Source organism: Spermophilus citellus (assembly GCF_964194105.1).
Source record: "Spermophilus citellus genome assembly, chromosome: 2".
NCBI classification, from domain to species: Eukaryota; Metazoa; Chordata; class Mammalia; order Rodentia; family Sciuridae; genus Spermophilus; species Spermophilus citellus.
This window is the reverse complement of record NC_138183.1, coordinates 19,968,708-19,994,984: the sequence shown is the minus strand read 5'-3', so window position 1 is coordinate 19,994,984 and position 26,277 is coordinate 19,968,708. Positions and strand designations below refer to the sequence as shown.

The 26,277-nt window shown below is 52.2% G+C and overlaps 1 protein-coding gene across 2 annotated transcripts in view; it reads right to left on the bottom strand.

Moving 5' to 3' along the window:
* The window catches only part of WHRN (whirlin), an 85,035-nt gene extending 60,558 nt beyond the window's left edge, over positions 1 to 24,477 (bottom strand). For both annotated transcript variants that reach the window (XM_081264762.1, XM_081264763.1), the window contains exons 1-2: positions 23,613 to 24,477; positions 936 to 1,157 (exon numbers count right to left, since the gene is read on the bottom strand). In XM_081264762.1, coding sequence (XP_081120888.1) covers positions 936 to 1,157; positions 23,613 to 24,230 — 840 coding nt within the window. In that variant the 5' untranslated portion in view covers positions 24,231 to 24,477. The remainder of the gene's footprint in view (positions 1 to 935; positions 1,158 to 23,612) is intronic.
* Between the last annotated feature and the right edge of the window lie 1,800 nt (positions 24,478 to 26,277).

The following is a 26,277-nucleotide window of genomic DNA, read 5'->3' as shown; positions in this document are numbered from 1 at the left end:
AGCAAGGCACACAGGCAGAGAGAAGGCTAAGATATCAGGGACCCAAACCTCTTTTTCCTTTATTTAACAAATAGTCCACTTGGAGGGAGAGGAGGGCTCTGTAGGGGGCATTTTTTGATGCCTCTGCCTCCTCCTTCAGGTGACAACACTCCACGATGTGCTGGACAAGCACCCCTCCCCCAGCTGGTCCTGCCAATCAAAACACCTGGCATCCCGCCAGCCAGTCGGGTGTCCCACCCTGGACTAGGCCTCTTAGAGGGAGGACACAGAGAAGTCTTGGCGGAGATGCAGGTGCTTCTCCCATAGGTGGTGCCCTGAGTGCCCCAGCCTCACCTCCGGGCCTGCCCACAGCCTTCTAGTACATTCCTCCTTGGCAGGAGTTGGCTCAAGCCCCGCTGCCAAAGCTTCCCTGAGAGCGCGCTCGGGGCCCTCCCCACCAGGGAAGCATGCTCTCTGGCCATCTCCGGAGGGCTGCCTGGGGCCTGGGTCAGGTTCACCGCCCGCCTTGCCATGCTGGGCAGCCATCGCTGGTGGAAAGACACTGTCACCAGCTCTCTCTCCTCTCCTTTCCCAGGAGCTGATCTGGGACCTGGTGCACCAGCCCCCCAGACACCCCTCACAGGGGGTCCATGCCCTAGTGCCTAGTGGATGGCAGGAATCCCAGGGCCAGTCCTGGGCCCGAGCTGCCCACCAGACTGACTGTCCATCCATTTGGCTACAGCAGGGAGAGAGACCCTCATGACATCCCAGGAGTGGGGGCAGCTCAGCCTCTACTGTGATAAACACTGCACTAGAAACAGAGGAGGAAAAAAGGCCTTCAAGAGGGACTCAGGGTAAGGACAAAGCCCCGGCCCAGCCCCTGCGGGTCACTACTCTGGGTTTGGGAGGCGCCTGTCCTGCTGGGCAGGCCCACCACCCAGCTGGGTGCAGCTCACCTTTTTCTCATCCCCGCCTTGCAGGAGGCAGAAGCCGCTCCTCCGGTCACCCTCCGGCTGTCTCAGAGCGCTGCTGCCCTGGGGGTTGGGCAGGCCTGAGGGCGGGGAGGTGCTGCGGCCCTGTGGGTCCACCCAGGTGTAGATGTGGTTGGTGATATAGCCTCCAGGGATGCGCCCCGCAGAGTACACAGACAGTACCAGCTTCTTGGAGCCCTTCAGAGCCTAGAGAGAGAGGGGGACACACAGTTAGAAGGAAGGGAGCACTCCCCCTTGCCATTAGAGAGACCTTGCTTCCTCTCAGGACCCCAATGGAGGAGCCATCCAGCCCCCAAGTTGGCCTCCCCGCCCCAACCCTTACTTTTGGCCTCTAGAAATGGGGACACCTGCCTCTCCCCTATCTTCAAGCCGACCCAATATAAGAAATCTGATCTCCTGGGATACCTGCAGGCAGAAGCTGCCCAACAGGCCCAGGCTGCTGTCCCCAGCAGGACCTGCTCACAAGGCCGGCCTCTGTGCGCTTGGACCCTGTCTGATACGTGGGGCCTGCTGCGCATGGACCTTCAAACTGGGGTTTGTGCTGAACATTTGCCTTCCCTCTGGGCATCTGGAATGTGGGTGCCGGCAGAGAGCCACCCATAAAACCTTTCTAGGGCTCTCTAACCAGTTTCCTGGGCAGACAGCACTGCACTCCTGTGGACACAGTCTGGTGCTGGAGGAATTAAGCCTCGTGACTCACCGAGGGAGGACCCTTGGGAGCCTGGACTTCTTCTGGACTTTGCCAATGTGTCTCTTCCTTATGCTCATTTTGGTTTGTTTCCTTTTGATGTAATAAATATTAGCCAGGAGGACGCAGCTGCCAGCCGCCCGTGCCCACGGGTTCTGCATCCACAGATTCAACCAACTACGGGCCAAACATATTTTTTTTTTAAATGGCATCTGTACTGAACCCGTACAGACGTTTTCCTTGTCATCATTCTCCAGACAATACAGAGTAACAACCACTCACACAGCATTTGCACTGTATTGGGCATTATAAATAATCTAGAGATCACAAAGCATGTGCAGGAAGTGTGCAACTTGTGCAAAACAGAGGTAAACATCAGTGGATTTTCCTATCCAGAGGGGGTCCTGGAACCCATCACCCAGAGACCCAGGGACAACTGTGTATTCTGAACCCACTGAGCCTTTCTAGTTAATCACTGAGTCTGGGGGTGGTCTTGGGGACGCCAGTAAAATTCTAGGTGAGAGGCAAATAAAAAACATTGATAATGGGCTGGGGTTGTGGCTCAGCGGTAGCACGCTTGCCTAGCATGCATGAGGCACTGGGTTCGATTCTCAGCACCACATACAAATAAATAAAAATAAAAAGGTCCATCAACAATTTAAAAAAAATTAAAAAAAAAAACATTGATAATAACAATAGCTTAACATTGTTAAAGGGCCTGTGGGTGTCGGGTGCTCCACCCTGCATCCGACATGTACTGCCTCATGAAATTCTCAAGGGATCCAATCTTGGGAGTGGGGAGTGGTCCACTACTTGGATAGATATGGAGGGAAATCACCTGCCCACACGGCTAATAGGGGCTTCCTTTCCTACAGCTACTCATTTTGAGTGTAGACACCATCTTTGTTTTTTAAAGGCTGGGTTGGAACAACCACACTGAACTCTAGGCCCTGGGTAGAAGCTGAGGTCGCCATATTGCTTTCCCACAATGCACCTGGAGCAGCGATGACGATGCTGACTCCGAGGCAGTCACTAGGTGCTAGATTAACTGCAAGCGCACCCCATGTTAGGGACTGAATGTGTGTCTCCCCCCAGATTCCAATGTTGAAGCCCTACCCCTAAATGATGGTCATTTAGAGATGGGGCCTGTGGGAGGCAGTTGGAGTTAGCTGGGGTTGGGAGGGTGAGGCCATCGTCATAGAGGAGAGGGACCAGAGTTTGTTCCTGTCTCCTCCGAGGACCCAGGCATGTGGCTATTTGGAAGCCGGGAAGTGGAGCCAACCACACTGGCACCCCGCACTCAGACTCCCCGTCTCCAGAAATGGTGGCAAATGAATTCCTGCAGTGGAAGCCGCCCCCACCTCTGGCACTTTGTCCTGGTGGCCCTGGCTCCCTGGTGGTCCTGGCTCCCTGGTGGCCCTGGCTCCCTGGTGACCTGCAGCTGGAGGCTCTTTGAGTTGCTGAGGACATAGACACATACTGAGATTTTATGCTGCCATAAAAATCATGTCGACAAAGAGTTTGTAAAGCCGTGGACATGTGATATATTTTAATGTTAAGTGGGGTCAACTGGCTACAAATCATGTCCTCATGGTATGGTCTCAGTTATTAAGAGAAAGAAAAACCATACAGGAATAAAACCAGGGAAGTCCCGTGACAGCGTTCAGTGTTTCTCTGTGGAGTGGGGCTGCGGGGGATGATGTCTTGCTTTTCCTGCTTCTCCATAGTTCCCACATGATCCACAGCGAGGGCACACTGCTTTCAATACCACACACACAAATAATAATGTGCCTTAAAAGGAGGGCTCCTGGGCTCTCAGCACACCCCCCGCTGCCCGGGGCTCTCCAACTCCCAGGACCTGGAGGACAAGGGGACCAAGGGCTGAGCTTGCAGAGTCGGGGGGGGGGGGGGGGGCCTGGCTGTGGGGGCTCTGACGTGCAGGCCCCTCCCAGAGGAGGAAAGGCAGGCCCCAAGGCGCTGGGCCTCCACTCGCAGCTCAGTGCCAGCCCTGGCCTGAGTGGTAGCTCGCCAAAACTCTGCTTTAAAAAAAAATTATTTTAAGACGATAAGCAGGGAAAGATTTAGTGTTCTTTCGGCATCCCCAGGGCTCCCCGGTGGAACAGTCAGGAAAATCGGATCTCTGTTAAGTTGGAGATGCAAGACGGAGGAGCCTGAGACCAGGTGTGCTTGTACCGAAGGAAGGTGGGTACCAGGGTGTGGCGTTGGCAGAAGCTGGAGGCCACCGCATCCTGGGTGCCCCACACATCTTCCTGACCCCTCTCCCTGCCCACCACTCCCTCCTCCACAGGTTTTGACTTGCTGCTTTGCTGCTGCTCAAATGGCCTGACTCCTCCTCTCTGAGGGACACTAAGAATAAGCCCCAGGGCTGGCGGGGGGCCTACTGTGTGTCAGGCCCACAGGGAACAAAGCAAGCAGCCTGGTGAGGGATAAATACCACCAGGTACACAGTAGGTCCTGATGATGCTTGCAGTCCCTGAGAGACCAGCTTTGCCCAGCACACAGTGGGTCGTCATGACACTTGCAGCCTGGTGAGAGACAAAGCTTTACCTGTCACATAGTAGGGCCTAAGAAGAGGCTGGTCTGATTAGGTAAGAAAGTAAAGAGTTCCCCCCACAGAAATGGGAACCCCTAGGGACATGTTGTGCAGCCACAGTGAGTCTGGACGGCCGTGTTGGAGTGAGAGCAGAGGAGTGTGGAGGGAAGAAGAGACCGAGGGCCATGGAGTCAGGCACTTCCACCACGAATGGGCTGCGTGCCCCACAGGCAGCACCGTGAGGTGGGGACGGACGATACCCATCTGTCAGGGGTGAGGGTGAAAGGAGGTGACAGGCAGGAAGTCCAGAGCCGTGCGCACCGTAGGTGCTCAGCGGACGGCAGAGCCCACTCGCCTGTCTCCCGGGGAATGTCTGCATGGAGGAGGGGAGCTCAGATGCCACCGTGAGCACTGTCCCAGGAGTTGAAAGGGAAAGTGGGGAAGAGGATGCAGCCACACGCAGCGTCATTTGTATTCCTTCTCGTGGCCACGGCGGAACCCTCTTGGTCAGTGCTATAAATAGGCCGGCACAACCTTGAGAAGCAGAGGAGGTCAACGCCTTTGATGAGAACACCGTGGAGAGTGGCTCTGCAGAGGGCCCACATGCTGCCTGCCCACGCCTGGGATTTTACAAAAGAGGACTCTGAAGTCCCTAGAGGGGGAGGGACAGAGGGGCACAGCCCAGGATACAGGAGGCCAGCCCAGGGCAAGCCCCTTCCCCTCTGCACCTTGGATTCCCCATCACAAAACTTCGGGGCTGGTAAACCTGCACTCACTCAGCTTAGGTCACTCTGGAAGGTCCGCTGACCACTCTTCTTTGAGGGTAAATGTGGCCTTCTCGGAGGACAAAGACGCCCTCTCCCTGTGTTGCCTGTTTGATTTCGCTGGCGACTCTGCAGGAAGCAAGGCTCCTGAGTCAGCACTTTCAACACCCAAGTGGGCTCAGAAGATGGCCTGGGCCCCCTGGACTCCTCAGGAACGCCCCTCCCTGCTCTTTAATTTAACTACAACACGTTGAGCGTGGCACGCAGGAAAGGAGGGGGCCCGAGAAGCCGGGTTCACCTTCCCACCACCTCCCGGCCTTGTCCATATTCACTACTGCTTCTTTATTAAAAGGGCATTAGGTCTGGAGGAGGGAACTTCTAGAGTAAGCTCACTACTGCCTCTCCCCACCAGCCATCCGCCAGGCTTCTGCTACCCCGGCCACCTGGGGAACTACAAGGTCCCACTCGTGGTCAGCTGTACCGGGCCACTCACCATACTTCCCTGGTCAGCGCGGGCCTCCGAAGCAGGCTGCACTGTGCCCCTGGCTCGCAGGTGGCCTGGGGCTGCTAGCTCCCCTTGCCAGGTCTTGGTTTTGCCCCCTGGTAATGACCAAGTGGTACTTAGTGATCACTAAGGTCCTGCCCCAAACAAAACTGCTGTATCTCCCTGGCTCAGGGAGCCTGGTGGCCAGGGTCTTGACAGCAGAGAGATCAAGGCCTTGGAGACACGGGGATCAGTCTCAGGCAGGCCTGCAGGTGGGCTGGGCCCGACAAACCACCTCAGCCTTCCCCATCCCGGAAGTGAGCTCTGGGGACTGTGCGGGCCGCGGCTCCCAGGGCACTGACCCAAATCCTTGGACCTTGTCCAAGACCTGGGACTCTGAGGTTCCGTATCAGCTGGGAGGGGGCCAGGAGGTTTCAGGGGTAGCAGGATGCAAACCCCAACTCGGCACCATCAGGGGCAGCCGGGGACCTTCAAAGAACCTGAAGGCCGGGGGTCAGTGCCCCCCAGTGGCACTATGGCTGTGCCCTTGCTCTGTAGACAGCCACCTGCAGATGGTAAATCACATGCAACACCTACATTAAAGCAGCCTGAATTCTCGACCTGTGCAGGTGGCTGGCTTCTGTCTCCACATCTCCTCCCACTTTCTCTGTAGCTACAAGAGCCATTCAAATGGGAGGAATCTGGGGGGAGTCCCTGGCCAATGAGGGCGGCCACCAGAGCGCCATGTTCCCACGCTTGTCCTCACGTGCCTCCTGGTAATACCGACCCTGGGGCTTGCCTGTGTCCACCAACTCAGATCAGAGCCCTCTCCATCAGACCGGGCAGGTGGCATGGCTGAGACGCATCCATCACCAGAAGACGACCCACCCAGACAGCGCTGCGAGGAAGGAACTGGAAATCGCACGTGGGGGTCGTCCAAGTCAACAATTCACTTCTTGGCTTAATGTGCTCAGGAGGCAAAGGCCCCACTCAGCTCTAGAGAGACAACTCTAAAACCCCCAAATCAGAGGCCAGGCTGACACCCTTCTCTGCAGGGCAGAGGACTGTGGCCCAGCCTGGGGGCCACGGCGCAGGGAGAAGGCCCAGCACAACACATGCACCAAATACAAGCCGGATCAGACCTCAAGAGCACAAGATGGTTGCTACTGAGCATGTGCAAAAGAAGGTCCCCAGAAACCCCAAGTAACGTTGGTGACTCATCCAGCTCACTCCGGGGCACAGACCTCAAGGGGCAGGCTCTTCTTTTTTGGGGAACAGAGATTCTGAACATCAGGAAGGAGAACCGTGCTGAGATGAGGTTCGTGATCTGAAAGGACAATGCGGCTTGCTCTTTCCGCCCCACTGATGAGCGTGCCTTTGGGTTCAGACACTGCATAATGGTCCTCGGGTCTGCTGACGACCTCCTATGTGGCACTAGGAAAATCACCTAAGCTCTCTGTGCTCAGGTCTGCATTTTGCAACTGTTAGCCAGGTGTGACGGTGCATGCTTATAATCCCAGTGACACGGGAGGCTGAGATAGGAGGACGGTTAAGTATGAGGCAAGCCTCAGCAACTTAGACCCTGTCTCAAAACTGAAAAATTAAAAGGGGATGGAGATGTGGTAGAGGGCCCCTGGGTTCAATCCATGTACCAAAACCAAACAAACAAAAAGCAAGAATTGTTAGGATAGTGCACACCACCTACACGGTGCCTGGCACAAACGAGGGCCTACGTCCTTACTAGGATGATACCTTCCTGAGTGTGCCCGCTCCTTTTCCCAGCACAAGCTGAAGGCGTTCTGTGAAGCTGACTCTATATGGACCCCAGTATAAAGCACCTCGAGCTCCTCGCCAGGTCCCCACCTGTCTTCCTTGTAGGAACCATCCTTTCCTTTAATCCACCTTCCTCCTATCTGCCCTGCCTTCCTCCTTCAGCTTCTCCCTCCACCTCCAGGAAGTCCTCCCAGATTGTGGTGGCTCCTCCGAAGGCACCAGCCTACTTCTCTGTTTCTGCCACTGGCAACCCGGTAGGCTCTGGGTCCCTTTCATTCTCCTGTCTTTGAGACCACCAGACAAGTCCCGAGACACACTGGAGCTTGTTTTCTGTATAACCTCCCCTTGCTCCTTCAGACTCATTCATTTGTCCGTCCGTCCGTCCATCCATCCATCCATCCATCCATCCATCCAACAAGTACTGAATGAGGTTTCTATGTGCTGGGGGCCCTGAGGAATCTGTTCCAATTAGGCACAGAGAGCAGCACTTGGGCTTGAAGCGAATCAGACCCAGGCCACCAGCCCACAGAACTCACTGAGGTGAGCACAGAACACTCAGACCCGAGTGGACTCTGGAGAGGGAAGCAGGAGGGGCTGGGACCTCAGCTCTGGAGCCAGGTACAGGACCCCAACCTTGCTCTGCCACCTGTAGCCCTGGGCAGTTACAGTGGTACTATCTCACAGGGTGTCTGTGAGGATTAAATCAAACCAGCATGTGTGCGTGTGTGTGTCTGTGTGTACGTACGTATGTGTGTGTGCGTGTGTGTCTGTGTGTACATACGTGTATATATGTATGTGTGAGTGTGCATATGTGTGTGTCTGTGTGTACATACGTATATGGGTGTGTATGTGTTTGTATGTGTGTGTATGTGTGTGTGTATCCTCCATCCCCCCCACCCCCCGCAGTGTTTGGAATATAGGGAAGAGCTCCAGAGGGTCAGGCATTATTCTTTAAAAGAACACAGAGACCTCACTGTCTGTCCGTCCTGGCCTATTCTAGCCTTTTATACACGTGTCTATGGACATATGCAAAGCTGTCTTCTGGGTGTCACGTATATTGACTCACACTGCACATCTTCTGCTCCATCTTTTTATTTTAGATAAAGTTTATCTTGAGGGTCTTTCCTCACCAATTCAATGGCATTAAGCTCATCTCTTCCCACATGCACGCAGGGACTCGCTACCATGGGATTCTCCTATAGATAGACATCTAGGGCGTTTCTCCTTTTTTTGCAGCACAAACATCTAGACAATGAAGATCCTTCTCAGTCCCATCTTGAAGCACGCTGCATTTGACTTTCTAGATGCAGCGGAAAACCTGAGGCAGCAGGCAAAGCAGCCCACGTCAGCATCTGGATGTGTCCTGGGGCTGGCCTCTCTCCCAGCTGTGGTTCCTACAGCCACCTACAGGGGGCAGCACTGTGCCTCCTCGTCGTGTAGTGGGCCCCTGGATGGGGCCCACAGTATCCCAAAGCAGCGCTCCCCTTCCTTCCTACTTTCAGGCTCTATCTTCCAACTTCACCTGGGGGCTAACTCTTGGGTCATAAGTAGTACAAAACACCAATATAAAAAGGGTAACGTGGTGGAGGCTTAGGGTAGGGGCAATGACCTAGGGTAGTTTTCCAATGGAAGTTCCCAAAGGATGTTCCACCCTTCCTAGCTCTGAGACTTTAGACAAGGTACTTGGCCTCTCTGAGCCTGTTTTCTCACCTGTTAAATCAGGCTACTAATGCCCACCCTCAGAGTTATCCTGTGGGCCAAATGAGCACTGATGGATATTCTGCACTGGGTGATACACAGGAGGCCCTGGGCAAATGGAGGTTAATGCTGTTAGTAAGAGAAAGATTACAATGATTGCATCTTGGGTGTGGGGCATGCTGGGGATGGGACCCAGGGCCTCACACATGCCAGTCAGGTGCACTACTGAGCTCCATCTCCAGCCCCTTTTTGAAATTTTATTTTGAGATTAGGGTCTTGCTAAGTTGCCAAGGCTGGCCTTGAACTTGCAATCCCCCTGCCATAGCCTCCAGAGGTGCTGTGATTACAGGTGTGCACCACCATGCCCAGCCACTGCACAGATAAGGGAAGAGATGCTTGGTGGTGAAATGTCCCATGTAAGGTCACAAAGAGGATAGGGCTTGGATATGAATCTTGGACTCTCGAAACTGGTGCCTCCCCTCCCACAGCCCTCACCACAGCTCAAGGGGGTTCAGAGAACACAAGGCTGGTCCTACACCTTGTCCCAAAACAGACATGGCAGGTACAGGTGAGAGGCCCTCAGACCCCAGAGCCTTAGGCAGATGACAAACCACAAGCCCTGGAAAGACCCTACCCATCATCCCTGCCTAGAGGGAAGACAGAAATTAGCAGTGTAGTCTCTGTGCCCCAGTAGCATATTTTAATGTCATGGGAAAATAAATCCCTAATTAGCGTGCTGTCTTCAGGGTGCCTTCCACCTGCACCATCTTTCTGTGTCAATCACCTCTCACAGGGACCACTACTGCATGGGCCCCAGCCTCCGCTCTCAGACCCCAAAACCAGCCTCTGCAGAGCAGCCAAATGATCCTTTTAAAATATAAGCCAACCCTGTCCCTTATTGCCCCCAACGCTCCTTGTTGCTTCTGATGTAAGGTGCATCTCAGGCCTGGGCGGCTGCCCCACACCTGACCAGCCCTTCCCCGCCCCTGCCTGCCACCTGAGCTTTCTTACAGTATCAGATCACCGGCTCTTTCCACTTCAGGCCCCTGCACGTGCTGCTCGCTGCCCCTGAGAGGCCACATCCCACATACCTGTTCAAGTTCTCCTTCTAGCTCCACCCTCTAACAGACCAGGAAGCCAGGACCTCTGTCTTCATCACAGGTGGGTCAACAAGCAGAACCCCACAAGGTGGCAGGTGACTCCACTTAAAGTGACAACGAGGACATACATGCAAGGAAGCCCTCCCCAAGTACCAAGGAATCCTCTAGCGGGATCGAAATAATCTATTCATTTCTCTTTCTGCCTCGGTTTTTAGGAAGCTCAGAATTCAATTTAAAGATGAAATACTCTTTTTTATCCACACAAGCACTCGCAGACTGTCTAACTTCACTTCTGATCCCTTTGCCTTTTCAATAATGTGCTTTTCAGTTTAAGCCTCTCGGTTGCTCTTGACATAAGAGCAATCATAGTTATAAATATGTGAACAAATAAGTAAATGATCTATGTAGAGGGCTGAAGAATGTGTTAAATTATGCCAGTCACAGGGAAGGTGCTCAATAAAACAAATGCTGAGCAGATGAATAAATGCTAAAATCTACACCCGTCTCTAGGATCCGACACCCCTTCCAAGCAGCTGGAGGCTGAGATCCTTGCCGCAGATGCTTGAACGATAAAACTCTGCTTTCCGGAGACTCCTGTCCCTCTCCCACCACTCCTAGGTCTAAGATACATGTCATTTGTAAACATTCCCTACATCAAAGTCCCCAAATCGCTAATTCCATATTCTTTCGGATTGGCAATGTAAACAGGTAGGAGTGAGATAAGGCTTCACTATTTCTCAAACACCCACAGCTGCACAGGATCCTCACCGACATCTGTGTGCCTGCTGGGGCCAGGCTCTGGGACACAGCTGTGACACTACAAGGCCTGCCCATTTTGCTCCAGCTCTCTGCAGCTATGGCCCGGCTCTGGCTGCTGCATCCCTGGGGAATCATCAGGACTGCAGGGCAGGGTGCCCTCCAAGACCCTCCCTACAGACAGCTCAGCATGAGCCTCCAGAAGCAGCTGCAAAAAGTGTATGAAAGACCCTCAAGGGGGCAGGGGATCCAGGAACTGTGGCTGCCAGGAGCAAGCTGGGGCATGGGAGGGAACCCCTGGTGAGAGGTTTAAGAGGAGGCAGGAGGGAAGCTCCTCTCTGCAGACCTTCCTTCATGCTATTTAAGTGCCTTTCACTGGCGCCTCCTGCAGCGGTATTTTAAAAACCAATGGTTCATTCCCTGCCCTTCTTGAACAAGACTTTGACCTTGTCCAATGGCTCTGTGAGTAAGAGGAAAACCTCACTTTCATCTTGGAAACATGGAGGGATCCCAAGGGCTGGGATAGAGACCTGAACTGAGAAAGTCCCTGTTCTCCCCTGAATGTCTTACTGAGTGCAGGCTGTGTGAAAATGCATCCCCAAAGGAAGGAAAAAACCCGACTTTGGGGATAACTCTACAAGAAATTTGCAAGAAAGTGATAAGGTGACCACCCCTTTGCAAAACAACTCACAAGACAAAGCCAGCGCAGATCCCAGAAAGATATTGATTCCTTTTTAATGCAATTCTTCCATTACCCACTAAACCTGACTTTTAGCCCCTTATAATTTAAGTAAATTGCTTTACAAATGTTCTTTTCTCTTTATTCTTTTTTTAAGGAAGAACTAACATGACTCTAGGAGTCATAAATATAATGGCTCAAGATGAGGCTTGATGGGTTTGCAATGGAGTATTTTATTGTCTGGGATTAATATCCAATGCACATAGATCCATCAGGAATATGAGTGTATATCAATGTCATTTTCTCAGCTCATGAGCAGATATGTTGATGGGGCTTCTTCCCTTCCCAGACTCCTTATATCCCTGTCCCTCAACTCTTTCTGACCATTCTCAGTTGAAAGAGTGAAGGGTTTCCAGCTGAATTTGAATTCACACTGAAGAATCTGAATTCAAGGTGGAGGATCAACCGTGCTTCAAAAACACACTCAGCAGCCAGGTGAGGTGGCGCACGCCTGTCATCCCAGTGGCTCTGGAGGCTGAGGCAGGAGGATAGCAAGTTCAAAGCCAGCCTCAGTAATGGCAAGGTGCTAAGCAACTCAGTGAGACGCTGTCTCTAAATAAAACACAAAATAGGGCTGGGGATGTGGCTCAGTGCTTTGACTGCCCCTGAGTTCAACCCCTGGTTACCCACCCTCTTCCAAAAAAACAAAAAAACAGACTCAGCAAACATCAGAATGGAAAAGACAGACTTGATGAGATTCAAATATAAAACTTTGAGATTAAATGGCATAGGTTATCAGTAAGTTATACACACACAAAACATGTAAATACATATACAAACAACAAACACCTAAAGGAGTTTGACCTATTTATTTTATTTATTTATTTTTTATACAATGAAGTTTTATTTAATCATAAAGAAAAATGAAATTATGTCATTTGCAAGCACTAAAGACCATTACAACAAGCAAAATAAATGAAACTGAGAAGACGACCTATTTAAATTATGCGAATTAAAATAGGATACCTTTTTCTTTGTCTGTGAGACTGGAAAAACCGGGGAAAACCATAATACCCAATGTTGGCATGGCCAGGGGAAAATCGGGGCTCTTGCAGGCTGCTAATATTGGCAGGAGGGATTATGCAAAATAATTCCCTTCCCAAGAACTGTTTGGCAACTGTTATCAAAAGTCTTAAAATTATGCCTTTCCCCTGAGCCAATACCACCTCCAGAAAGACAGCCCCAGGAGTTATTAGAGACGCGCTTAAGGATTAATGTGCTAGGATGTGAAAAGCAGCAATATGGATAGCACCGAAAAAACAAACTGTCCAACAGGAAGAAATTAGTTAAATAAATCATGTATCTCTTTGCTGCAATATATTATGCAGTCATTAAAAATCACGTTCTAGAAACATTTATCAAAGTGGGAAAACAGTCATGATACATGGCTTGGCGAGGAAAACAGGCTAGATAACGACGTCCAAACTGGCAGGTGTGTGGACAATTCCCAGTGCAAACACACTCAGGCTACTGGGAAGACGGGAATCCAACTGCCAACAGTGATTACTTGGGGGTCGGTGGGCTAGCCACAATTTTGTGTTTGTTTCTTCTGTTTGTTTCTGGGCTTTCCGAGTTTTAAGTATTGAGCCCATATATCTTAGTTTATTAAAATAAATATAGAAAGACGTTTGCGCACATATGCAAACACACACATTTAATTTTAATTACTTTTTTTTTTTTGCAGTGCTAGGGAGGGAAACCAGAGCCTCATGCAGCCAGGCAAACGCTCTGCCACTGAACTTCACTCCAGAGTTTTCTATAAGCCAAACCAAATGGCCCTTTCATTTGTCCAGTGTGTGGCAGGGTTGAGGACAGACAGCCTGTACCCCAGGCCCAGAGGCCACCCTGTTCTGATCCTCGCCGTGTTCAGAGGACCTCAGGCCCCGCCGGGAAGGAGAGGACTTTGCCAGACACCAGTTTATTGGAAAGGGGGTTAGTTGAGGTGACAGTTCCCTATCAGGGGATTTTCACAGGACAGTGCACAAAATAAAAAGCTGACAAAAGTCAGGGCATAGGAGAGAGAGATAACAGAGATGTCCCTGAAGCCTGGGGATGACATGCATGCATCCAGGAGGGCAGGTGGCGAGGGTGTGAGTGAACTGGCTCCGCGTGAGTTTTTCTCATCAAATGTCTACAAAGTCATTCCCCCAGAGGAAAACCTGGGGAGGAGACACACTCACAGAGCCCCTCCTATTGCCAGCACCACACCGGGCTGTTCACCCTGTGTCTTTCTAGACAGCTAAGAGCCGAGGCAAGGAGCATGCGCTTTGGAGGCACATGGACCTGGGTTCCAATCTCAGTCCAGCTGCCTTCCATCCATGCGCCTGCAGCTGGTCACCATTTCCTCTGATTCCCAGTTTCCTCTCCCTCGGGCTGTAGGGAAGAGTCAGAGGGGATGCAAAGAAGCCCAGCAGAGGTCACGATGGCACACACAACTCTCCCTGGCGGTGACATTTATTTGTGTGCTCTCTAGTCTGTGCTTCTCCAGAGCCAGGACGAGCCTCGTCCAGCAGAAAAACAGATCCCAGCGCCGTGGTCTGAACAACACAGCAGGCGATCGTCACATGCTCAAGTTCACTGACGCGCCCAGCGCTTTAACACATTGTCTGCGTGGCCATCGCACCCGTTTTGGGGATGGCGAAAGCTTGCCTGCCCTTTCCCTACCGTTCACACCCCACTCTGTGGTGGGGGGATCCCAGAGTCAGAGGCTGAGAAGCTCGTTCCAGATGCCACAGCTACAAAGCAACAGAGCTGGGCTCTGAACGTGGACAGGCTCCAGGGCCCAGGCCCTAGCACAGTGAGATGTCACCTGTCTCTGCAGTCTCTCGGGGCAACAACGCCTGGGTTTACAAGCAGGCTCTGCCACTACCTGCATCTGAGACAAAAAGGCAAGTGACAAACTCTTTGCCAGGCCTGCTGTGGGGTTTCAATGAGTTTAGACTGAAGCCACGGCTGGCTCGCTGCCAGCGTCACTCAGGGTCATCATCACTCAATGACAACAAGGAGGAGGAGGGGAATACAGGTGTGTCGTGGAAGAGGGGAAGGGGCCGGCAGGCAGAGGGAGGCCAGGGCGGGATGAAGGTCTCCTGTAGATGGGAGCAATGGGGGGTGGGCAGGTCTGTTGGGGACACAGTGGAGGTCGGCCTAACAGGGACATGGGTGTTGAAGGTGGAGAGAAACAAAGCCTGGTTCCAGGGGAGGCTGTAACGTGTTGGATCAAGTGTGGTCCCATCCAGGGAACAGCCGGACAGGAGAATCATCTGTAGGTTTATGGCTGAGACCCTGAGCTGCCTGGAGGCTCTCTGTGGGTTCCCAGCTCAAGAGCAGGTTCCGGGCAGGCACTTTAGAGGGTTCACCCTGCTTCCAGGATGGGGAATGGACGAGATGGGTGAGGCGGTCACTGTGGCTGAGCAGCAGGGATGGCAGGGAGGGGGACAGGCTGGGGACAGGGCCATCCTGAAGAGCCAGCCACACTGAAGGTGGTGTGGTCCCCCAGAGAGGAGAAGCAGGTCGAGGCGACTAACTTGGGACATGTCCACAACTTGAGGGTGGGAGAAGGGCCATCAGAGGGCTGAAGATGTGCCAGGACGTCCAGAGCAAATAAAGATTATTCCTAATGCTGGAGAAGGCTGGAAACACAGGTAGAAACAGCTGCCTTCACAGGATGCACAGATCCTGTTCAGAGACGGCGAGCTGGACAGCTGGCAGAGATACAGACGCCGGGAGAGGAAGGAAGGACGTGGAGGGAGATCTGTACGCGCTGACCTTTGAAATGACTTAAAATCTCAGCACCGGACTCCTGGAGGAGGAAGAGGGCTCCAGAGAGTTGGGGAAACCTGGGAAGGTTTTGGGACTCCCAGAGAGAACAAGGTGGCACAGGAGAGAAATGAAGGAAATGTGATGCTGGGTCCAGACACACCAGAGCTGCCACCCCTCCCCTGGGGCCAGAAGGACGGAGTGGTCAGCAGGGCTCACCTGCATCCTGAGCGGAAGCTTTCAAACCTCCACAGGAGGTGAGTTCTGAAAGCTGGACCACACTGCTTAATCTGAGAGCATCTCTCCAAGGCCTGGCACGTCATTTCAGATGCGGTTCAAATAAATTACAAGTTGTGTTTTTTTCTTTCTTTTCTTTTCTTTTTTTTAAGTACAGAAGCTGTGTTATCAAAGCACCACTCCTACCTGCATTAATTGCTTTAGTGGTTCTGGAAATAGCTGTCTCCTTTTCTTCCTCTCTCAGGCCCCTGGGAGCCCATCAGGGAAGGATGGTCCAGGGGACAGTGCAGTCACACGCTGGGCCGCTGGGTCATGCATCTATCCTGTCTGTCTCCTCTATTTTTAAAGGTCTCGAAGAAAATCAAGGAGGTGAAGACATGCAATCCCATTCATCCACTGGCTTTATTACTGCTATAAAGTAAAAATGAAGACACCAAAAGCCAGATAGGAGCAATTACATTTTTAAAGAAACTCTGCCTATGCGGGAATATTTGACCACATTTAGCAAATGACTCTGCAATTCAAATAGCTACGACCAATCTCCCAGGCCCCGAGTCCTGGTATTTTCTTCCAATGACAATTTAAAAAAACAAAACAAAACTGAGCAGGCACACAGAAGGTCTTCAAAGCCAACTGAATTGAGTTGATAACATTTTTCACTTCAATGCTCGCTGTGGGACTTCCACAGACATATTTTTCAAACTTCTGATGGCAACAGCCAGGTGCAGTGGAGAGAATATGGGAGTCTCAGAGCAGCAAGGGGACCTGCCCAAGGTCACTGCCAAGTAACACTGTCAGGTGAACCATGGCCACCTCAAAACTCTACCACGAGCCTCCCAGGCCTTTCCCACGTATCAGCTGACCTTGCACATCTGGATACTTGCTCCAAAATAGCTAAGGACGGGGACAGGGTGGGTGCAGCTGTCTGGTCAAATTTTAAGAAGGACAAGGTTGATGGGGGAGTGGGCAGAGCCCAACCCTCAGGGCGGTTCAGACTTGCTTGGGAAGCCTGTTCAATCTCCACATTTGGAAACTGCAGCGTTCCTGCAGCCCCAGCGCTCGGCGTTTGGAAACACTTCACTGTGGTCCTCCTTGCAGCCACAGCTTTAGAACCCAGGGAAGAAGACACCTGGGGACTGTGTTGGGAAGGCTGGGCCGTTTGCTTTGCATTCGGAGTTGGGAGGACGCTGTACTGGGAAACTCAGGTAGGGAGGGAAAAGAAGCCTGAAACCGCTGCCAGATGAAGCAAAGCCACGGCCAATTTAGCAGAAGGAACAAGAAATCTCAAAGGAGGGAGCAGGCCAAGGTGCTGGGACTGGAAGAAAAGAAAGAATAAACCCGCTCTGCATTCTCCACACAGAAGAGAGCAGCTCTGAACCATCCACGTGGTAGCAGGGAGTTGGCCTCCATAGGAAACATGGGGCTTCTGAAAACCTGAAGGTTTTTTTTTTTTTAAACAAAAAGCCAGAAGATGTATCTTACCCCCAAATCGGCTCATTGATTGCTTTGGAATGCATAAATGATTCTATTTTGGAATCCCAGACACAATCAAGCTGCTGAAATTACCCACTTCTGGGAACCTGGTTTTAAGACTGAGAGCAAAGTGACAACGAACTTGCCAGAGGGGGCTCACGGGTGGATCTGGGCCGCAGAGGAGGGAAAAACTGCTGCCACTCAGGCACAGACCATATATATATATATTTTTTTTGCAAAGGTATTTTCCTAAAATAGCAGCAGAGGGTTTCACATGTTTTCATCCCTAACAAGACATTTGATGCCCACGGTCCATTTCATAGCTCCAAAGCCTGAGGTTCAGATATGTCATGGGAAGTGCCCATGCCACACAGCCATGGTGAAGGTGGTGAAGCACACACCACAGAGTTGGGCTTTCCTTGGTTGTTCCATCCAGTGCCCACCCCACTGCCACACGCACTCTCTTCACTTCTCCCACCCAGGAGCTCGGGATCCCAAACTTACCAGCACTGGATTAAGAGGTCATTCCAGGTCAGGCTCAATGACTCATGCCTATCATCCCAGCAACTGGGAAGGCGGAGACAGGGGAATCACAAGTTCGAGGCCAGCCTCAGCAACTTAGTGAGCCCCTAAGCAACTTAGTGAGACCCTGTCTCAAAATGAAAAATAAAAAGGGCTGGGGTTGTAGTTCAGTGACATAATGCCCCTGGTTCAATCCCCAGTATCAGAAAGAGAGAGAGAGAGAGAGCGAGAGAGAGCGAGAGAGAGCGAGAGAGAGAGAGAGAGAGAGAGAGAGAGAGAGAGAGACTATCATTCCATTCTGTTGGTAAATATTCATTTATTAAAGATCCTACTGTGTGCTGGGAGCTGGGCATATGGCAATATGGGAACAAGACATATCCAATCCTAGTTTCCGTGAAGCTTATTTGTAGTGGGGGAGGCACACGATAAACCAAGAAAGGTTTTCTGGTAGCAACAAGTGTGCTGAAGGAAATCAAGGAGGGGTAGGCAGGGTAGAGGTACTGCTTTGGAGAGGATGACAGGGATGCAGGGGCATGAGGACGTCACTTAAGATGCCACTGACCTGTAACCCTTGGCTGGGTCTATAATCCCCTCTAAGACTCCTGGGGGCAGGGACCACGTCCAGCTCATCTCTGCAGTGTGGTAAGCAGTGCTCAGAGAAATAAGGACAAGTGTCTCCAGACAAAGAAAGGGTGGAGTCACGCCACTCTCCCTTGGTGAGGTCTTATTGCTTAGCAAAACCAAGTCTGGGGTGGCTCTCAACAGGTCCTGGATATCAGGCACAGAATGAACATCGCCTGCCTTCCAGTTGGGGGACAGGCCCTGTCCTCTAGGAGGCTGCCTTCATAACCCTGGGGTGGGGTTCCAGGCAGGGGGGGCTGCTGCATTCCTAATCCCAGGGTTGGCAGGGATTCCCACTTCCCCTGGGGAGGATGGAATGGCCCAGGAGGGACAAAGCACCTAGCACACAGTTGGCACCCACTAAGGTTAGACTCCTCTCTTCTCAGTAGTGTTCTAGTAAAGCAAAGTTGAATGTCAAGTGCAATGTAAACTCCAGGTGCAAGGTCAGGTCGAGGCAGGTTCCTGGATCATGACAAGTGCATCCCTCTGGGAGGGAAGGCTGATCATGCGGGAGGCTATGTGTGTGTGTGGGAGTTGAGTGGCGAGAAACCTGTGTCCTCAATTTGACTGTGAGCATAAAACCACTCTCAAAAATAAACCGTCTATTAAAAACCCCACAGAGCTCCAGCCCCATGGTGCTGCTTCCTGCAGGTGGCATCAGGGAGGCGTGGGACAAGGAGTGAGTTTGCATCCCACTCTGTGGACCCTCTCCACCCACCAGGCTGCAAAAGGAAGAAGAAAATGTTGCAGCACAGAAACTTGAAACACAGCACCCCGCCCCGCAGCGCAATTAGAAGTCTGCGTGAGGTTCGAGTTAATATCAGATTCCTGCTTGGGGGTTTAAAACAAATGAAAGAAAGAAAAAGAATCCATTTTGAAAGATTTCTATTTCAGCCTCCAGCCACCTCCAGACATTTAATGTCCTGTTCCTTCTAATCAGATTCACTGGTCCCAAGCAGTGTGGACCAAAGGCTGTCCCTTCCAGGCCCTGAAAGAACCCGGGAGAAAGCCAGCTGGAGCCTAATCCCGGTGAGAACGCCTGCTTCAGTGCAAAGCCCTTTGCAGAACCGAAGGAAGATTAACACTCGGAGGAGATGCGCACGTGCTTCGGGTAAGACAGGCGCATGCGTGAGAGCTGCACCTGCTCGACAGGTGCACACGGGCTGCCTTCCCTGCGTGTGGCTGGAGGAGGCAGGCAGAGGAAGGCGGTGACTCCGCGCATGAATCCCATTGATCAGAGGTTAGAGGAGCACGTTCTAATTTACCGCTCCCTCCAAAAGGTGAATCTAGGCAAGTAATAAGTAATCTGCAGTGGCAGTGGAGACTGAAGGGGAAACACGACGCTGAGCGGGGCTGATTCTGCATCTCTTTCAAGTCCAGCTTCAAGTCCAGGAGGCAAGAACCTTCTACTACAAAACAGCAAGTCTTAAAGGCAAAATAAGAGCATCCCCTTCCACCCTACGGAATGCTTCTCTGATCTGAATGGTAATAACCAGTCGGAAGAGCATCTGGCCCTACATGGGCGGCACAGTTTTCTAGAACCTTGAGCTCAGCTTGGGCGAAATGAATATCCAAGGCTACATTAAAGAATCCGGCCCTCTCCGCGGACTGCGCCAGCTCTGAATTTGCTGCAACCCCAAGTCTACTCAATCAAGAGTTTATGAATAGGGAGCTTTCCAGGTGTCACTGCTGACAGGAGCCAGAGAAGGGGAGAATGAATGCAGGGCCCGAGGAAAGCCTGGCCCACCATGGTTTCCAAACGTGGGCCCAGGAATGAGGCCAGTGGGAGGAGCCCCAGATCAGACACAAAGTTGGAAGTGGCAATCATCTGTAATGGCTTCAGCTAACCATGTACCATGGTCAAGTGACAAATGTGTCATTTAGTAGGTACTGAACCAAATATAATGACTTAGATTAATACAGACAGGTTCCTCCTGGGTTATTATGCAAAGGAAGGAGAGTGTGATAACTCTAATTAATGCAAGGGCCAGTGAGTCTTTAACTTCTGGAACATTTCAGTTTTTAACGTGCTCCGTGGATGTGGGGATGCTGAGATGTGTAGAGAAGCCATTTAATTTTTACCCAGATGAAATACACACCCGCACACACACCCCAAGTTCTTCTATCCACAAAACCAGGGAGCTCAGAAAGCAAGTGGAGAAGTGAGTTTGGTTTTGAGCGCTCCCAGGTCACGGCTGCTTGTGCCAGAGTCCTATTGTGGTTTCTCATTTCTTCTGGAATGGCACCAGGGCTGGTGTTCTTGGGTCGAGAGACAGCGTGCAGCTCTCGTCAGTACAGTGTGTAACCCATCAATTTCCTGATTTAGTAGGATGCTACACAAGAATGCCAAGATGCTTATCTCCCAGTCCTTAGCCAACTTTCTTTGCCTTAAACGAAGGCAATTCCAAAAGAACAAGAAAACATCAGATTCGACATTTTACGGGCCTTCTGTGTGGCACACAGTAAGCAAGTCACAGACTGACTGAGCTGGAGAGAGCTCTGGATAGCCCCCAAGCCACTCACCCTAGAACACAGAGAGGATCAGTAACTTGCCAAGGTCACACAGCAAGTGTGCAGCAGAGCTAGGGCAGCATCCCTGGTCTGTGGATTCCTTGGCCGATTTGTCAAGCACATTTGGCTGAAAACCTCTGAACAAGTATTTTATTATTACTAGTCTGGCTCCTGTTCATTCAACATAGACTTTTCAAAAAATCAAACATTTCAATCTAATTGCAAACAGTAACTGACTTGCCTTATCTGGACCTGTCACTGCTGATTTGGCAAATGGACCTTAAAAGAGGAATGGAAGCCCCACTGGATGTAGGAAAAAAATCCTCAGTAAACTGCTTTGAGGAACAATGGATGCTCCATTTGTCAGAAAAAGAAGTGGAAAGAACTGTGTTTGCTTAATCCCTTCTTGAAGAAGCTTGTGACCCTCTCTGAGTTGTCAACTCTCAAGTAGTTTAACTCCTAGCATTTATGTTGATTTTTTATTTTCATTTTTTTTTTTCATGTCACACACACAGACATACAGTTAACTCCTCCTTTTGGGAAGCTCAGAGGATCTCTTCCCCTCTTTCTATCACAGAAGAAAAAGAAACATTTGAAGACTGAAATGACTCCTACGAAACACAATGTAGTAAAAAGTCAGGAGCAGACAAACCAGTGAAAATTCCAAGACAGTTGATTCCAGGTAAGAGCCGTGCACCTGTACCACTGAACCCCTGATGGGGGACCTCCAGCACGGTGGCTTGCAGGGACAGCTCACAGGGCCTCGGGAGCTCCCAAGCAGGGGCGGTTGGTGCCTGGTGGGGGAGCCAGGCCTGTCCAGACTTGCAATTAAGGGACTTTACCCTCCTAATTTTGGAAATGCATCAACAAACAGCTCTGCAGGTGTTCTTTTAACTGTCCTGAAACCATCTGTACACCGTGGGACCCTGCTTTGGCCTCCTCTGTTTTGAATTCCACCCACCAAAAAGTCTGTCCCCTTCTCCCTCTGGAGTTAATATGACAAAGCAGCATCTTGACTGCTGCTTCCTAAGGGTCCAGAGGGGTCCACTGCAGGCAGATTATGTGTCTGACATTGGCCAGAAGAGGGGCAAGCCTGCTTAGTGGCTGTCTTGCTCAGCTCACACAGGCTCCTGTGACACAGGTGCCATACTTCAAGGACAGTTCTGCTCCTATTATGCACTCCCCGGGTGACAGCAGGTACTCTCTCAGGGCTTCAAAAACTATGCCTGGAGAGCTGAGGTTTTGCTGTAAAAGCAACAAAAGTAAAGAGCCAAGGCCTGCTGTTGCCTTCGTCACAGCTCCACCACCACAGTGTGGCTGAGAGACATCCGGAGAAGGGCCCCAGGGGCATCAAAGAAATGCCTGGAAACTGAAATTCACAGCCAAGCAGTGAGGCCCACTGGGTCTGGGGTGCAAACTGAAGGGAGAGACAGTGTTCTTACTATTCAGGGGGACCGATGGCCTTTCCAAAGTCTATCACCTTGTGATGATTAAGTTAGTCCAGTCTCCTTAAATTGCCTCTAAAATTGAATCCACGTTTATAAATGACCATTTGGATCAAGTATCTTTAGAGCACAAATTCATCATCTCGGAACTCTGACCTTTCAGGGCCAAGGCTAATGGACTATTTCTTTATAACTCTATGGAGTGCTAGATCAAGGGAAAGATGGATGTGGGGGGAGGAGCCAGGGCCGACGGTTGCATGGAAACCCACAAAGAGCTTTGCTGGCTCTACTCTGGAACAATCTATGCTGATCTCCCTTTCCCCAGAAACTGCAAAGAAGTTTCTAAAAGCGCTGGGAGCCTGCTGGGGGTCCATGGGCTGGAAGGCAAAAGAGGAAGCCAAAGGCAGAAACAGATCCTGGTGTCCCAGGTACAGTCAGCGGGAGTCACCTGGCCACAGGTCACTGGACAGTCACTGGACAGTCAGCACCCAGGAAGTAGCCCTGGAGCTCTGCTGCCTGGAGTTCCCAGCAGCCAGCAGGCATGGGCACCTGTGCGTGGGGGATCAGGAGGGTATGGCATGGGGAGGAGAGGGGGCCACAGGCCAGCCCAAACCCTTGAAGCATTTCTCTGCAGAAGCAAAGACTGTTCACTTCTTGCCCACAGAGGGATGGGGTGAGGGCCAAAGGCTTGCAAGGGACCCTTGAATTCACCAGGGGACCAAACAGGCTCCATCTCACACTCCAACTGTTTTTCAATTGCCCTGGGCCACGAGATCAGCAAACACACTCCTTTAACAGCATGATTAAATCCCTGGAAGCTGGTTGTCAGGAGGTTATTTTTCTCAATTAACAGTCACAAAAAGCACACACACTCTCCTGGGGATAGGGGACTTGTTTTTGACATTCAAGCAGTAGATGCATTCTCAACAAGGTTAGGGACCACTTATCTGGTCCAGTTGCCACATTTTCCAGGTGCAGGACCAAAGGTTCTAGGAGGGCAATCAACCTGTTCCAGGATCTCAGACTGCCCCAAACAGCAGGGTCAAGCCAAAGCTTTGTGGGTCACCCCAACAGTCTCCTCCAGCCACTGATGAACTAACAAAACTTTCAGAGACAGGATCATGACCACAGCAGTAGCAGCAGCGCAGACCACCTACTGATTACTAACTCTATGCCAAGCAGAGATTTTATTTATTTATTTATTTATTTATTTTTGAATGCTCATAAGAATCTAAAGAGCCTTTCACATTTTGTGATCATACGTTTGCTTGAGTATTTGATACTGTCCTATCTTCTGCAATAGCAGGTAGGCCCCACGAAGGCAAGGCATCACCATATGCCCAGGGACTGACAGCTCTGTGTTCCACAAACTAGATGCTCCTGCTTTAAAGTTAGGAAAAATGAAGCCCAGCCAGGTCAAGTGATTTGCCCAAGAACATACAGCATGGAGCTATTGAAGGAGCTGCCCCACTGTATTGCAGATACTTTCCCCCTTATTCTTCCCCGAACCACAGCCCTACCTTGACTGCCTCTGCGTGGGTCACCCGGGCTAGGGATTTATCGTTGACGCGAAGAATCTGGTCCCCGACCCGCAGCCCTTCTTTCTCAGCCAGGGAACCAGGCTCCACCAAGGAAACGTAGATACCCACGCCGTGTTCTGAGCCCCCTCGGATACTGAAACCCAAGCCTTCGTGGGCCTTAGCGCGCCTTAGGCTGACCAGGCGCACCTCCCCAGGCCCTGCGCCGTCGGGGCCGCCCCAAGCAGATTGCCTGTAGGGGGTGGTGGCAGGCAGGTAGAGACCCTCAGCCGTGTACTGATCGAAGAGCAGCTGGTCTGAGCGCGGGATGACCAGACGCAGCATGGGCAGCAGGCGCCGCTTCACCGGGCTGTCCAGCAGGACGCGCAAGGTGCGCACCAGGTCGAAGACGTTGCGGCGCGCGTGGTATGCGTTTAGGCAGTGCGTGAACTGCTCCCGCTCCGCCTCGCTCAGCAGCGCGGTCAGCGCCTGGTGCAGCTGGCGCACGTTGGCAGACAGCAGCCGCAGCCCCGCGCTCCCGCCGCCGCCCGCCCCGGCCGCCAAGCCCAGCGAGCCGGTGGAGGACGAGCTCACCGACAGGCCGTCCAGCTGCGCGTTCATCTCCCCGCCGAGGCCCGGCCAGGCTTGAGGTGCGCGGTGGGGTGCTGCTGCACTTGCGGGAACTGGCGCGACAGCGGGATTCTGGGGAGCGCGGAGATCACGGCTAGAGTCTGGGTTTCGGGGACCTGGAGACGGGGCCAAAACCCGGGAGATGCGGACACAGTGCTGGAGTCTGGGTTTGCAGGAGCGTGGAGACGACGGCTGGACTGTGGGTTTGGAGGGGTGCAGGAACAGTGACTGGATCCCGGGGGGTCGCGGAAACGCTGCTGGAGTCCCGGGGGTGCGAAAACCGAGGGGGTCGCGAAACTGGAATCCGGAGGACGAAGAGACGGCGGCTGGAATCTGCGGACGCGGAGACAACGGCGGGATCCTGGGGCACAAAGAGTTGGCGGCTGGAACCCGGAGGTCGCGGAGACTGCGGCTGGAGGCCGGGGGGCGCGGAGAGAACAGCTACATTCCGGAGGGCACAGAGACGGCGGGTGGCTGGAGTGGGGGACACAGCAAAGCTGACCGCCCCGTCACACCATTCCCGGGGCTCCCCCAGCCGGGCCGCCGGTTCTTCTAGGGCTGGGGGACCCCAAAGTCAGAAGTTGGGGCGGGGGTCGATCTAGTCCCGGAGCCCCCGGAGTCGCAGCGGATGGGGCCACTCGGGCGTCCGGTAGGGGGTGCGGGGCATGTCCGGGGCAGCCCCGGGATGCAGCAGCCCGGGGTCCCCGCGCCCCTGCGCCGCCCGGGCGCAGACGGAGCCGCGCCGCCGCGAGCCCGGACTTTGCGAACTGTTGAGCAACCCTGGGCCGAGTCTTCCAGTGAGTTCCGACGCCGTCGCCGTCGCCTGCCCAGCCTTAGCCCCGCCCCTCGCCCCTCCCCCTCGCCCACCCCCTCCCCCCGCGGGCTCTTCAGGAAATGACGTCCCGCCTGGCGCGCCTGGCGGTTGCCTGGAGACGGGGTGAAACAGTCCAGCCCTGGGGAAGAAAGAGGTGAAAGTGGGTGTAGGGGCAGGAGTCGACCCGGGCGGGGGCCCTGAGAGCCCCGTGTTGGTCTCCAGCCCTGGGAGTGGAGAGGAGGGGGACTTAAAAACTGCTCTTCGGGGATCGCAGCATGTGCACCAGGATCGCTTTGAAGCAATTAGCCAGCTAGCTAATTCACAATTGTGGAGAAAAATAGCCAACTTTTTGCATTTTTCCTCTAAAATACTAGACGCCTCAGATTCTCTTTTCTACCTTAAAACGTTGCGCCCCCCTCGTGCACACGCACTGACATACAAGTTCAAGTCTTTATGTGGATGAGTGTTGGTCACCTGCTGTGTGCAAGAAATGAAGGCAAGCATATGGAGTGCCTGCGGGCACCAACTCCTGTGAGCCGATAGGTCAGACTGGACCCCTGCCCCGTCGTTCATCAATGGGGAGGAAAGCCATTTACAGAAATAAAAAGTGTACAACACACACACACACACACACACACACACACACACACACCTCTCGAAGTCTGAATAAGGTGGGTGGATTGTACTAATGTCAATGTCCTGGTGGTGAGCTTGTCCACCCTGGGGGAAGATGGGCGAAGGGTACATGGGATGTCTTGTTCTGTTTCTTACACCTGTATGTGGCTCTACAATGATCTCAAAAATCTTAAATATAATACATGCACATATACACGCATATATGAAGTGGGTTGCGAAAACAGTGTTCTATGTCCTCCTATCCCAAAATAAAATGGGAAGGCACAGCCTGGACTCTGTCACCAGGCACCCACTACCCCAAATGCAATCTAAGGAAAAGCCCTGTGGTGTTTTGTTTTGGGGGGGTGGTCCCAGGGATTGAACTCAGGACATTCTGCCACTGACCCACATCCCCAGCAAAATCCTGTGTTTTTATTCAAAGGTGGCTTTTTTTTTTTTTAAGAGAGAGAGATTTTTAAAAAATATTTATTTATTTTTTTTAGTTTTAGGTGGACACATCTTTGTTTGTATGTGGTGCTGAGGATGGAACCCGGGCCTCATGCATGCCAGGCGAGCTGCTACCGCTTGTGTCACATCCCCAGCCCTCAA